Below are 14,527 nucleotides of genomic sequence, written 5' to 3'. Positions count from 1 at the left end.
TATAGTGCCTTCTTCTAACACATGAAACTGTCACATTGACCTTATGCGGAAAAGTCTGAAGAATAAAACAATCATATTTAAAAAAAAAACAATTCAACACCAAACACACATACATACCTATGGCCACTAACCACACTAAAACAAGGGAGTACAGCACTCTATTGCAACTTTTAAAAGAAAAGGAAAATCTCCATCTTTTCTGTCAAAGCCTCTCTGTCATCAGAGTCCCTGCAGACACTTTCCATGTAAAACCCATGTGTCAATGCAGACAAAGTAATGCAGAGACTGCATACAACACTTGAGATCAAAACTTTGCTGTAAAACGCTGCAGCAAATTTAAAACTAAAATACCACTTTCTAAAAGGCAGTACAGCCACAGAAAACCCTGAATCTGAAGTCCTCCAAGCCCCATGACTTTAAACACTTTATGTAACAAGGACAGTCCGAATTTAGCATCTTCGATTCCTCTTAGAGATTACGATTCATAGAAAGATCTATGCAGTTGGCTTGACGTGCACTGAAACCAACAGGTTCAAAGTTTTCAGACTGCTCTAAATCTCCAATGCTTCCTTCCTAGATGTCGGATACTAACATGACAGTTACACACAAGGTCATGTTACCCTTTCACATGAAGGCAGGGCTTCTGCACAAAAAATTAACCAACGGGGGGAATGTGACCTGATGCCTTTCCTTGTGTGAGCAAAGACCTTTCCACACTGACGCTCCACCATTAACGGTACATTTAGAAAAACTGGTCATAACTGGTCGAGCCATTTCAGTGGTGAGTTAAAGACAAGATTAAGTGGGCAAATAATAATAAAAAAAACACCCGGTGTCTCCCTTGTCAACTGGTGTTAAAGTCCTACCACAAAATGGCTGCCGTGCTTCACCAAGGTGGGTGCTCCAGGTGAGTTAGTCTGAGGTGAGTTAGTCTCTCCCAGAAAAATGCTGAAGCATCTTTTAAAACCACTAGATAAAGGCAACTAATTTGTCCAAGACACACAGGCAAGCTTTCCCACTGTATACAAGCCACCAAGAAAAAAGAGAAACATCACCTTTCTACTTAAAACAGCCAGTATCACATCCGAATCGAAGAATCTTCAAACAACCAAAAGATCACCCTAAAAATCTTACATAGGGACCTATCCAGATATTAACTTAATTGCTAATAACTTCCCAAATTGTTTGCAGTGATGTCAGTGAAAATGAAAGCACACAGGTATGCACAGTATACTCTTAACTGTCACTTAGCAGGCTAGATTCATGGTAACATTTCCCACCCTTATTTCCACTTGATGCCTAAATACATTCAGAGAGAAAACGCAGCAAGGGCATACTGTCTTATCACATCTGGCTTCTTGTGACAAGACAAACATAAATAATGAGATCTAATTTTCTGTAAGTATAAAACACGAAGAGCACTGTAACCACCTATTTTTAACCAGGCAAAATTATGGCTTACATGTATACACATTCCCCACTAGGCGGTGCTATTTACCAATAACTAAAAACTACTCTAGAGTGGTCAAACATAAAAAAACGGGATGACTTTTCAAAGGTGTCGTTCACTATTAAATGCTGCCATCTACAGGAACTAAGTGGCACTGCCAAAAGGAATAATGTGAAACAGCAAGCCATATTCCCCATTCACATTTATTTACAGAACCCTGGCTTCACAAAAAATGTATGAGATTCTGAAAATAAAAAAAGAGCTCAACAGACAAATCCTTCCAAAACATTCAGGAACTAACGCAGTAGGACTATTGAGTTAAGTTTAAGATGAGACCAACCATTATCAAGTGTTATTCACAACGTGTGTTCTGAATGCAAGTGGAAAAACGCATCTTCAACAATTCTGAGAGGTCTGTGGTGGCTGCTAAACAGCCTAGAATTCTTTGCAGAGTCACGCATGTCAGCGGTCCTGTGTGCTCCGACATGTGAGACCCGCACCAGCTATATGGCCCGGTGAAGGCGCGTGCGCGCACACACACAGTCCTGAGCGCTCCGTGGTCACAGTGCCCATTATGCGGCCGGTGAAATCGTGCCGAAATCCCATTGTTCCACCGGGCTGTCCTGCCATGAGGCTAGCTGCGGGCGTTGGCCTCGCGCCTGTGTGGGCGGGACTCCCCGAAGCGAGCAGGCCCTCCGTTCTCAACACCCCTCCTCGCGACCTCTGCCCATCGATGTCCCCCCAAACCGGGTACAGCTCAGCCGTCAATCAGGGACACATCGATGTGTGACAAATCTATCATGTGCCTGCGCGGTGTGCAAAGAAGCGTTTAGTGAGCGATTATTCTGCCACTAGATGGGTATTCAAATGTGAGGCAGGCCAAGGTCAGCCTGGCTGCGCCTCTGAAGGCCGACCTCACCGATTCACACAAGAATAGCTCTGCAACGGGACGTCAAAAGCAATCAAACACCGGTGGGATTTTACCTGTGGAAGCTCTGCTGGAAACTGGCGGCATGCTGGGGATTGATGAATTTGGCAATGGCTTTCCTCTGTTGTGGCAACATTTTGAACATCTGCGAATGGAAAGAAAAGAAATCAAGATACACCGGGAGAAAGGTCTACTGCAAAATACCCTCCCAATGGTGAACCATTCCTACTCTCTTCAACAAGCCAGCCTGCCAAGTACATATACAAAATAAATGAAGAGATACCAGTTTACAGAATGCAGTTCTGTCTTTTATACTACTAGTTCCTCAAATTACTCAATTTGGGAAACTTGGATGGAAAAATAAAAAGCATACTTTGAATGGACAAGAAAATGCATTTTGGTTTTTTTTTGACTGTGGAAGCATGAACACTCTGCTGTGTATCACAAAAGTGGAAAAGTCTGTCCTAAGTAGCTACCTGCACTCCTTTGAACGACGATAACGTCACTGTTTCCTTTCCCAGCCCACCTCTCTGACTGGGCCCAGCAGAGACATCATGCGAAACTAAAATGCACTGAACTACTAGTGCATGGTAACCAGGACAACACTACTAGCACAGAACTGAGGTAACAAACAAACAAAAAAATCTCAACAACTACATTCTACAGTTACAAGTTGCAATTACATTACATACTAGCTGCCTTAAAACAATGAGGAAATTAAGGAAGCTACAAAGTATACAAATTTGACTTTGTAACTGAATACACGTTTCGCAAAAACTCATCAACAGCAATTTACTCTGCAGATAAAAAGCTAAACCTTCTTTGGTTTACATTGATTGTTTCTAGCGGAGTTTGTCATTCTTCAAATTTTGACTTAACTCTGTCTTCATAAACTGTTACATAAAATGTATTTGCCATATTTTAAATGCTTGGTTATATCATATGGAACCATACATTTAAATAAACAAAATATGGGAAAAAAAATAATTTGATACTTTAATACTTGTAGGCTACTTCAGGAAGGGGATTTGGATTAAACTTGGCCTTCAGGGGTGCTACTAGTGCGCCTCTGCAAGGGCTCTGCACTGTCCCCCACAGAGTCTGAACCTGTTCCACAGTTCACGCTAACAGATATATACTTCATATACATCATTTATTGTTTATTGCCATGCCTTTTGTGTCTATACATACACACGCTATATGTATTATTCAGCTTTTTATTTGCTTAGTTGTGTAATTAAATTCATTCCAGTTTCAAGCCAGATAACATACTAGTTTTTTGTATGAATTGGCATGGTATCTAATACAACCCATATAAACACAGGAATGCACTGCACGTCTAATACCTGCCAGTATTCATAAAGATTAGCTCACTAGCTAAAGTGATTGAATAATGGCTACAAAACAGCTTGTCTAACTGTACAGTTAGTGTTCTATACCTAAAACAGCGAATAATAAAAGGCTCCCATTGTACACAAAAATGTCTCTCATCATAATAAACCATAATAGCTGGATGTTTCTGCTGTCCTCAGTGCGCTTTCTACCACTGAAACAAAGACCTGAAAAGAAACGGGTTCAGCGTATCACCTGCACTGAAAGCGCAGAATCCCATTTAGCCGAAGCGTCAAAGTGTGCGCGCTTTTAGGGCTGACGCCACCTAGGCGGCGTGACAAGGCGCACGAAAAGCAAAGGTCTTTTACACATTAAAAGAGCACTTTATATTCCTGACAGGATGCGGCCACAGAGGGGGTTAACCGGTTTCACAGTAAATTGCACTGATAATATCAGCCTTCTCGGGTGAAAAGGCTCTCTGACAGCGAGGCGCAGGGCAGGGTGACCTACCTGAATGGGTCCGATTGACTTCAGCAGGTTTTTCAGTTGGACATCGGTGGTTGACGAAGAAAGCCCTTCAATTGACACCATGCACGGCTGGTTCTCCATCACTCGCGGGCTCTGTCTGCTTGGCACGCCGCGGCCTCGGCCCATCTGGCCCGCTCCCCCTCTGCCGCGCCCCTGCACAACGACCTGCAGAGAGCGCAAGGTGTGGCGTGAGCCGGCCAATTTAGTTTGCCCTTCTGGCGTCTGGTGATGTTTCAATACCACGTCAGCCCCCCAGTCCCAGAAAAACCCGGCATTGGCGTTCCGAATGAACTTGAGGATTTTTTTTTTTAATCAGCCCTTTTTTTTTCCAGTTACCAAGCAGTCTGTTGTACATTTTCTTTTTTTAAAAAAATGCGTATTTAACAGACAACGTGAATACGGATTGAAAGGGAGCTAAAAAAAACACGACGCGCTACACACGGAGGGACCACGACGAGGACGTGAGGGCGCGGCATTTTCGTGTGAACGTGAATAAAAAAGGTACTAAAACCCAGAAGAGCGGGAGGCCCCTACATGTTCGAGTACGGCAGATAGTTGAACTCATCCAGGCGTAATGGAGCCTGACCCAAGCTGTCATATTCGCTGAACATGTCCACAGAGAGCCGGCAGTCTTGTGACAGGCAGGGAAAAAAAAGGCTCTTCTTGCCATGGGACCCATCTAACATTTGTGTCACTCCTCTCTCAGCTTGTCAATATTACCACACCTGGCATACTGTCTTATCTTATTAACAGTGCTCCTCTTTCTCTCATTACATCTGCACAACGGCACATACAAACATGGCTCATACCTTTTCATTACAACAAACCAGGTGTTTGTAAATGATCTTATTTAAGACACCATTAGTTTCGGCATCCACACTGCAGAAGCCAAAATTAGGCATATATCTTTATCTGCCCTGCAGTGCCACCCCTGACAAAGGAGGCTTGTGCATTACATCAGACAGACCTGGCTTTTATTTTTCCATTTCCTGGAGCCAATTTTTTCCTCTTTCTCAAGCACTGACAAAAGTGTAGGGAAAATACCCAAGACCATAAGGCTTTTTTTTTTTTTATGAATGCTGTGTCAGTTTCCTTGGGAACGGAGGTAAATTCTTTTCGGGGGTAATGAGACGGGCGGCACTGACTGACCCTGCCCTGCAGCGGGGTCCCCGCTCCGCCCCTCCCCGCGTGCGGCGTGAGCTGCTGCAGGTTGGCGTTCCCCATGGTGACCTTCCTGAGCGGGACCTGCCGGAGCTGCGGGGGTTGGCGGGGCACCTGCTGGATCCGCTGCTGCTGCTGCTGCACGGGGCCGGGGCCGTCAGCTGCCTCTCCTCCCTGGAGACGGAAAACAACGCAGCGGTCAGGACGCGCTCCGCTCCGCGCCGCGCCGCCGGCCTCCCAGCACGCGCCGACACAGCCCCAAGGACAACAACAACAACAAACACGCGTCACATAACAACTCCGCGTTGGGGGCGGGGGTTTAACCAGCTCCCTCTCAGGTGCGAGGAAAAGACGCATGTTTTCTTCAATAAAAATGAATGAGAACAATGAGACTCAACGAATATGGGAAAATATGATCAGCTGAAATATGTAAGGCACATTACATCTCTGGCCTCTGGCTGTGGCATCTTCAGCAATGGGCTCCTTCTGTCAGGTTAAAAAGAACAGACACTACAGAGTTTAGACTCATTCATTCATTGTGGCCTGTCGGTCTGCATCTCTCCTTTCAATATCCTGCCCTGAACAATACCTCTCCAGTGATCAGTGCTGAACATTTCACCCGTCTGCCCCAACTTCTGACAATCTGACCTAAATATCATCCAAAAATACCTCTGCCTTTCCCGTCTACCCTGGCTCTCATCAGCAGTAATTGCACTTGAGTAGAGATATAGAGATATACAGCTGATAGTTGTTGACCGAATATCAAAAATTTTAATTGTGAGCATCAGAGCACCAGTTTTACCTTCAAAGTGATATATCAGTCAGAATGAACACCTTGGTACAATAAACAAAGGGAAAATAAGAAAAATAAATGTTGGAATACTTCATCATTAAGCTTTCTGAAGACATATTTACACCTGACCTTCCAAGAATAAACATCCTCCTTGCAACCTACACTAAGCCCTTTGACATTGTAAATCAGTATATATACTAGGTATGAGCATAACTTCATTTGGAACTCTATTAACTCATTGAAAACATTTGACGGTTAACTTTTATTGTTTAAAGTTACTGTTAAGTAGTTCACTGCTTCAAATATTGTGCTTAAAAACAAGAAATATGAACGTGCATTCAGCTGTAGTTGTCTGTTCCCTTCAGCCTCACAGAGGCAAGCTCCCTGGATGAGTAACGGCACCCCAAAAAAATTACGCCCCCAGTAATTAGCTAGGGGCATGACAAGTCTCACATATCACATCAGGAGAGGCTGCTAATTTGATGCGAGTGGAAAATGCTATCCCTTGTGAGAGGAAGGGGGGGAGCCACCGACTGGCTCAGTTACAGGACTCCACAGAGGGCTGCACCCACAGGGCTACCTGCCAGCTAGTAGCTAGAGCTCTATCGGTGTTGACAGTTTTAGTGCCTACAAATGAAAACAATGACCCCTACTGGGGGAACTTCATATGTTCACCTGGAGTAGCCTAGAGTGAAAGAACAATGCTTTTCATATATTTTAGGTTGTAACATCTCAAGCGTATACAGCCCCACAATAAGAAGTACCCCTGGAAGCAGGCTTTTCTTAGTCAACATCGCAGACGTTGAATGATTAGCTGGGTTCACTGGACACACAAGGTCAGCTGTATCTGTCAGTCTCCATTTCATTCCTGCTGACAACCCAAATGAGCCGTCCATCAGACGCGCTTCAAACTTTAAGCAGAGTTGCGCTCTCCCGCCCTCCGTGTGAATTACCGCGTCACCGTGACCTTCCCATACGGCCTCCAGCCATAGCTCCTCCCACTGTGTAACCTCCCACCTCCAGCACCTGAGTAACTAACTACCGTCCCACTCCACAGCACAGCAATGACAACCAAAATAACAGAGCAATCTGGATACCTCATTTACCTACATAGAAGAAAAAAGAGCGGAGGATCTCCAACATCATGGAGCTGGAAAAACACTCAGTTAGCCATCAAATTCACGCTCTGAAGGACTATTTCAGCTACAACTGAAAGGGATGTTTGCTACACGGCCAGCGCCGCCATGTGCATTTCACTGAACGGATGTGTCAGCAGGACGTTTTCATTTACAATCATTTAAAAGCACTTCTTTTCACCTTGTAAGGGAAAGGAAAAAGTGTCTTCCCAAGGTCCTCTCCAAATCTGACAGATCAAATCTTACTCTGGCTCCTCAAGCCCTGGAAGAAGGGCTCTCCGTATCGCCGACCCGCACTCAGCACAGCACAAATTGATTAATCCCTCTCCATAGAAATCACAGCCCTTGATTACACCTATCAGATGCTAAGCAGCATTATACTGGAGTGACAACACTTGACATATTCCCCATCCCCTCTTCCCTCGGGCTTTGTGCCGCTGTTAGCCCGCATTATTCCTGATGAAAAATTAATTTCCCTTATCTGTGGGCTAAGCTCCAAAATCCAAATCCGCCAAACTGCGATCTCTTTCTTTACAGGTATTATGGAGCCAAACCATAAAAGATTAATTGCACGTCTCGGAATGACATTAATTTCTGCGCACCTGAAAGAAAGTTGATACTCGGAAGACAGCGAGAGGAGAAGAGATAAGATTGTGTGGGCTGCCCGGGAGAGTGACAGCGGAACAGCGTCCCAGGGTAGCATCCGGGAGAATCTGCTTTTCAACAGGGCTATACCCTCTGTCAAAGGTACGGCCTTGGCATGTTTCGGAGCAGGTTTCTATTAGCGCTGACACCCCTGTTATCTTCATCGACAGCGCCACTCGGGCTGCCACGCATTATCCTCTGGGCCGCTTGCAGGGAGCCCGCCCCCGAGTCCAAACGCCATCAGGCAAAGTGGTGCCACGTGCAGACTTAGCGTGCGCGCCCTCACCTTCTCTCACTTTTAACCGCTGATAGCGGAATTAGGGCTTTCACAGCCAATTTGGCCAGAAAAAATCCACGATCACAAAAGGAGGTAATCCCACATCACGTAGATCCGCCGCTGTTTAATTGACTTATTTTTTCGGTTTCTATGCAAGAGAATTAGACCTCGGGTTTTAAGGGAGATGCCAACCTTTAAGCGATGTGAACTTTTGAGTATCACTTTCTGGATAAATGTCATTCTGCTCATTTAATGGCTTAAGAAACTCGTGCCATTTCGGGGCTGTAAAGGTAAGATGTATGTAAAGCAAAAAAGCAGCTTTTAAGTATCAGTGACAGGGATTAAAATGAAACAAAGGTGATACTGGACGGATTGGTTTTTGCCAAAATGACACCATCCTGTCTGCGTGTGGCAGTAGACAATGTGCTACGTCTACTTTAACTTTCTCAGGGATCCAACATCTTCACAGGCAACAGGAAGCGTCTCTCTGATACTCCCTTCCCCATTGTGAACCAGGTACAATTATTAAAAATGGAGAGACCATGTTTGCAATATACATCTTTTCCAAATGACAGTGCTCTAAACACGATGACAAGTGTGCTAATTAAGATACCATTCATCTGGCGCCTGTCAAAGTGTCACACCAAAGAACTATATTCACATGAGGATGATGTTAACAATATGTGACACTAATGCTTGTTGAATGCAGCGTGTTAAATGCAACTCATAAGCATGTGGACAATCCATGTTAAAAATCCAGCGGGTCTTCAAAACAGTAACATGCATCCATATCAGATATTTTCCTATGCATTTTGGAATGTATAAAACAATGCCAGTTATTTGACAGAAGGAGAGCACTGGTAGAATCCTTGTCCTTTCTTCCGATACACGCTGAATTTTAGAACCAGTTTTCCATCTGCAGCACTCTATTTGGGCAGTGTAGCATAGTGGTAAGGAGCAGGACTCGTAACCAAAAGGTTGCCAGCTTGACTGCACTGCTGTTGTACCCTTAGGCAAGAAGCTCAACCCAGAATTGCCTCAGTAAATATCCAGCTGTGTAAATGGTCAACATGTAAAAAACTGCAACCTCGCTAAACTGCAAAGTCGCTCTGGATAAGAGCATCTGATAAATGCCAATAATGTAATGCAGTAATGTAATGTAATATATTAATTACTGAAGGCAAAGTGACTCACCCCTCCCAGTATTTTGACCACTCTGACCTTCTGAGGGACCTCTGTCCCCCCGCTGTTCGCCCGCTGCATCACAGTCCGTTTAACTCCGGGCTTCAGCTCTTGAGGACGTCCCTGTCCCTGCGCCTCCACGCCCCTGCCCTGGGGCTGCCCCAGCACGGCCGCCTCCGGGCTCTGGAACTGGGGTCCCGGGCGGGGACCGGGGGCTAAGCGGGCCACCGTCTTCTTCTGCTGCCACTGGGCCTGCACGTTGGGCCCCGGCTGCAGGGGCCGGAAGCCCTGCTGCGGGCCCCCGGGCCAGCACTGCGCCGCCGCCGCCGCCGGCTTCCCCAGCTGCAGGCGGTTCTTCACGTTGGGGCGAGGGCCGGCGGGGGTGGGGGCGGCCGGCTGGGGGGGCTGAGCGGTGCCGTTGGAGGGCGTGGTCGGAGCTGGGGGGGCGAGGATGTGCGGCTGGAGCTGCAGAGGCTGCTGTGGAGCAGAGGGCTGGGGCTGGGGCTGGGGCTGGGGCTGGGGCTGCTGCTGCTGCTGCTGCTGGCTGGAGATGCGCTCCAGGAGCTCCTTCTTCCTCATGCCCGCCTGCAGCTGCCTCCTCAGCTCCTTGCGTTTCAGGATCTCCTCCCTCAGCCGCTTCTGCTCCTCGATCTTTAGCCTGTACAGCCGGGTCTCCTCATCCTCATCTGGATCCTAATATCACGCAAGCACAGCCGTCACTCACACACTGCACCTCACCGGCACAGCCGTCACTCACACACTGCACCTCACCGGCACAGCTGTCACTCACACACTGCACCTCACCGGCACAGCCATCACTCACACACTGCACCTCACCGGCACAGCCGTCACTCACACACTGCATAACACCGGCACAGCCATCACTCACACACTGCATAACACCAGCACAGCCGTCACTCACACACTGCACCTCACCGGCACAGCCGTCACTCACACACTGCACCTCACCGGCACAGCCGTCACTCACACACTGCATAACACCGGCACAGCCATCACTCACACACTGCATAACACCGGCACAGCCATCACTCACACACTGCATAACGCCAGCACAGCCGTCACTCACACACTGCACCTCACCGGCACAGCCGTCACTCACACACTGCACCTCACCAGCACAGCCGTCACTCACACACTGTACCTCACCGGCACAGCCGTCACTCACACACTGCACCTCACCAGCACAGCCGTCACTCACACACTGCACTGTCTCCTACAGGCACAGCCGTCACTCACACACTTCACTGTCTCCTACAGGCACAGCAGTGATCCTTAAACTAAGCAATGACTGCTGTTTCCTTCAATACCCCACTTAACAGACACTGTACATAGGATGGAGTGCACTCGGTCCTTTCTGATTCGTTATATGCTTACATGCGTCCAAAACAGATGTAGTAACAAGTCAGACAGAAAGGTTCTGTGATCCCAAAACAACTAGAAGTCGTGAAGTTGAATAACATATCTAAGAAATCATTTAATTTTTTAGCTGTCAAGAAAACAAACAACACAAACAGAAGATCTGTGTGACCCAAATGTGTCTGCATTAATTGTCTGAAAATTAAGAATAAAATCTTTTCTTAAGCATACTGAGCTATTCCAATTTTGTAGGAGTGCAGGTCCTTTCCATTTCACTAGATACCCAATTTACAATTCTTCCCATAATGCAAAGTGATGCATTACTGACTTATAAATGTCATAGGGTGAAACTCCAAAAAAAATATAGCTAACTTAACCAAAACTTCACTCAAAGTTAAACAGCCAGTGACTTTCACAGTCAATTAGGCTGTTAATTACTACTCAAAATGACAGGCTTCAGCGTTCACTTCAAAATATTTTGACATTTTAAAGGAATAATTTACATCGATTTATAACTCAAGAGCATTACAGGGCAAAATCAGGCTGCAGAAAACAGGGGGAATAAACGCAAGCTGATGCTGATCTCTGTGACTGGCCACAGCAGTGACAGGAGGAACACCCCCTGAAAGGACTCTGACCAGAGCTATTGATTTTTCTAACTGGATTGTAAGAGATACATCTCATTTGTGACCTAATAATTGGGTCTAATGAACAGCTCTCGCTCACTATGCCTGACCTTGAACCTTATTTGTTGCGTGTGAGAGGCTTCATTACCTGCAGCCGAGAGCCGCTATTGCACGTACTTTGCGACTAAATGCAATTCTTTCATCCTAAAGTCACCTTTGTATCTCATCTGAGGCATGTCAGCAATCTGTTTCCACACAGAAAAAGGATCTTGCCTCGTGTCAACGTAGCGAAATGAGAAACGCCTTATGTTTCCTATGATACAGAACCTCCTCTTTACTGGGCAGTTTCTCAGTTTGTTAAATGTTAAATAGTAAATCAGATGGTATGGACTAAATAGGACAAAAAAACAGATCTAATGGTTTAATGCACTCATATCTCTAACAGCTAGCTTGTACCTTGTCTGGCCAACCACTGAACCTGCTCATGCAGCACTTTTAATGGTGTTGACTCTTTCTATGGCTTTTTGCTTGTGTTGTGTTGCTTTGGATAAAAGCGGCTGCCAAATGAATAAATGTAAACGTGATGTTGTCCCTTCACAGGAGGTATGCGTCCCAGCTTCGTGTAAGAGCACAAGTGTCTTCTCTTGAAAACAACATCTACGTTCACACTGGCTGAGCGCACTAGGCCGTGTGCCTTAAGCTAGCCCCGGCCAACGACACAGGCCTGAAGAGACGCACTGACCTCTGGCTGGGCCTTCTGAGGAGGGCCGGTCTGCGGGGCGGGGGCCTCCTTCTTCACCTTCTGCACCACGGTCCTCTCCGGCATCCTGGCCGCCGGCGGGCCCTTGGCAGGGGCGAGCTGAGGCCTGGCAGCGGCGGGCATTCCTCTGGCATTCTGTGCGGGCCTGGCACCCTGCGCCGGCCTGGCGGCGAGCCTCGCCTGCGCGTCGCCCGGCCCTGGCGCGAGGCGGGCGGGGCCGCCGAAGCCGCCGTCGGACGGGGCCACGGGCAGCTCGCGGAGGTTGCTGTTGCGCTGAGGGAGGACCGGGACCTGCTGCAAGGGGGGCTTGAGGACATTGGGGGATGAGGAGTTCTGAAAAGGGAGAGAGGGCAGAGGGGACAAAAATAAAAATTTTAACAGAATACTACGCAAGTTGCAGTATGTGTAACATGTATGTGCAGTATACACGCCTGGGCTATGCATGTGTAAGATGTAAATGTGCAAAAAGTGCTGAAGGACATACTGTAAGAATTTGCAACTGAGGGAAGAGTTTGAATTCTACTGTTACACATGATGGAAAGACTAGTATGCCGAACGGCATGAACATTCTCCATTCTTCCTTTGTTCTGCACAAAATTCGGGCCAAAATGTCTTGCAACAGAAATTCTCATTTCTTTGCTGAAAATTCCTAACGTCTTTCTTTCTGCTCTCATTGCAGGGTGGAAATGAATTAAAGGGGCTCAAACTATAACAGTATACTAAATGCATCTATCCTATGTCAAGCTGCACTAATAGGATACATGCGCCCTTAAAAGGTAGTTTTCTAAAAATGACAAACAGTTAATTTTACAATTATCATTTAACGTGTAATTCATAAATATGAAAATAATTTAATTTTGCGGAAACAGCCCGCAGGTATTCAAAAATTAAACCCCCGGGAGTACGTCTGGCTGAACAAAGCAAGTCACCAAGCTCCAATCTGAAAATAAAACTGCTATTTCTGAGGGGGTCTTTAAACCGCTCGCGTCTGATCTCGTACGAATGCAGCTCTTCCTCCAAATGCAACAATGCTGCCGTAAACAGTGTATCACCGAGAGGACAAAGAGTGTGCCTGTGAGAGAGGAGCGAGAGGGGCTGTGAGAAAGGCAGGCGGAGGGCTCCTTTGTGCTGCTTGCAGGGGGTTCCCAGGCCCTCACCATTCGCGGCCGGATGGGATTGGCGCGGGGCGGGGGGTGCTGGGCGCGGGGGTGTGTCTGCGGCTGGATGGCGTGCAGCTGCTGGCGGAAGGGGGGCTGGGCGTGGTGCATGATGGGCCGCATGTCCCCGTGGAGCGGGTGCTGCAGGTGCTGGGGCGCCTGGTGAGGGGGCTGCAGGGGCAGGTCCTGCCGGTGCTGGAGGGGGTGCTGCTGCTGCTGCGGCGGTTGTGGGCCCAGGGCTTCGTGCTGCTGGGGCTGTGGGTGTGGCGATGGGTGCATCAGCCCCTGTGAGCACAGACACACAGACAGCGACACACGCTTAGGGCCGCGACGGCCATCCATCCATTCACTGCTCAGACCAGAGAAGCCATTTCACTGCATCCCGAATCAACTAATGTTTTCATAGCGTAATGTAACATGACAATACAGGGAGTAGCAATCATCCATATCATAACATACATATAAACATTCCCTACACCAAAAATTATCCTCTGGGCCGCTTGATATGGTAATATGTAATATGGTAAAATTACCATATTACAGTAAAAGACTCGAAAACATTAGAAACACTGAATAGGTGCAGAAAACCGCATTCAATTAATGTAATTGCTTCCATAATAATGGTGGAAAAATAAACAAGGCAAAGATCATATAATGCTGATATATAAAATCACTATCACAGTGACGGACTGGCAGTAAAATTTCAGCATAATGTCAGCATTGCACAGAAACCCACCACCCTACGATGTCATAACATGATTCATAATCTCTGGCAAAATATAATTTAAAAACACTTGTGCTGCCTTTCTTTAACGGTTGGTCTTTTTACTAGGCAAAATTTTGAAGGCAAATTCCCCAATACGCTTCCACAAAAAAATGGCATCCACTCCAACACAACAGAGCAAACTCCATTCCATCTGAATATCCAGTCCCAAAATCCTGCTCCAAAAAGGAATTAAAATTCAGTTCAAACTGACTGGGCACTGACCCCAACTGGTGTCACGGACCCGCCAAAAGACAGATGGAGGCATTTTCACCACTAGAGGGCAGTCTAGTCTACAGCTGTTCAAAAAAAGACTTTATGAATAACCTGGGTAAAAAAAATTTGACCTTAGAGCTTGCTGAACCTTGACGCCATATTAATGCGAGGAAATTCATGAGTGCGTATTCATACT

The 14,527-nt window shown here is 46.7% G+C and overlaps 1 protein-coding gene across 2 annotated transcripts in view; it reads right to left on the bottom strand.

Moving 5' to 3' along the window:
• Positions 1-923: 923 nt before the first annotated feature.
• rbm33a (RNA binding motif protein 33a) overlaps positions 924-14,527 on the bottom strand; it is a 37,529-nt gene continuing 23,925 nt past the window's right edge. For both annotated transcript variants that reach the window (XM_036520844.1, XM_036520845.1), the window contains exons 13-19: positions 13,353-13,637; positions 12,178-12,528; positions 9,445-10,125; positions 5,388-5,573; positions 4,221-4,403; positions 2,435-2,523; positions 924-2,256 (exon numbers count right to left, since the gene is read on the bottom strand). In XM_036520844.1, coding sequence (XP_036376737.1) covers positions 2,208-2,256; positions 2,435-2,523; positions 4,221-4,403; positions 5,388-5,573; positions 9,445-10,125; positions 12,178-12,528; positions 13,353-13,637 — 1,824 coding nt within the window. In that variant the 3' untranslated portion in view covers positions 924-2,207. The remainder of the gene's footprint in view (positions 2,257-2,434; positions 2,524-4,220; positions 4,404-5,387; positions 5,574-9,444; positions 10,126-12,177; positions 12,529-13,352; positions 13,638-14,527) is intronic.

Source organism: Megalops cyprinoides, chromosome 2 (assembly GCF_013368585.1).
Source record: "Megalops cyprinoides isolate fMegCyp1 chromosome 2, fMegCyp1.pri, whole genome shotgun sequence".
Classification (NCBI taxonomy): Eukaryota; Metazoa; Chordata; class Actinopteri; order Elopiformes; family Megalopidae; genus Megalops; species Megalops cyprinoides.
The sequence above is the reverse complement of the archived record's forward strand: the minus strand, read 5'-3'. Positions and strand labels throughout refer to the sequence as shown.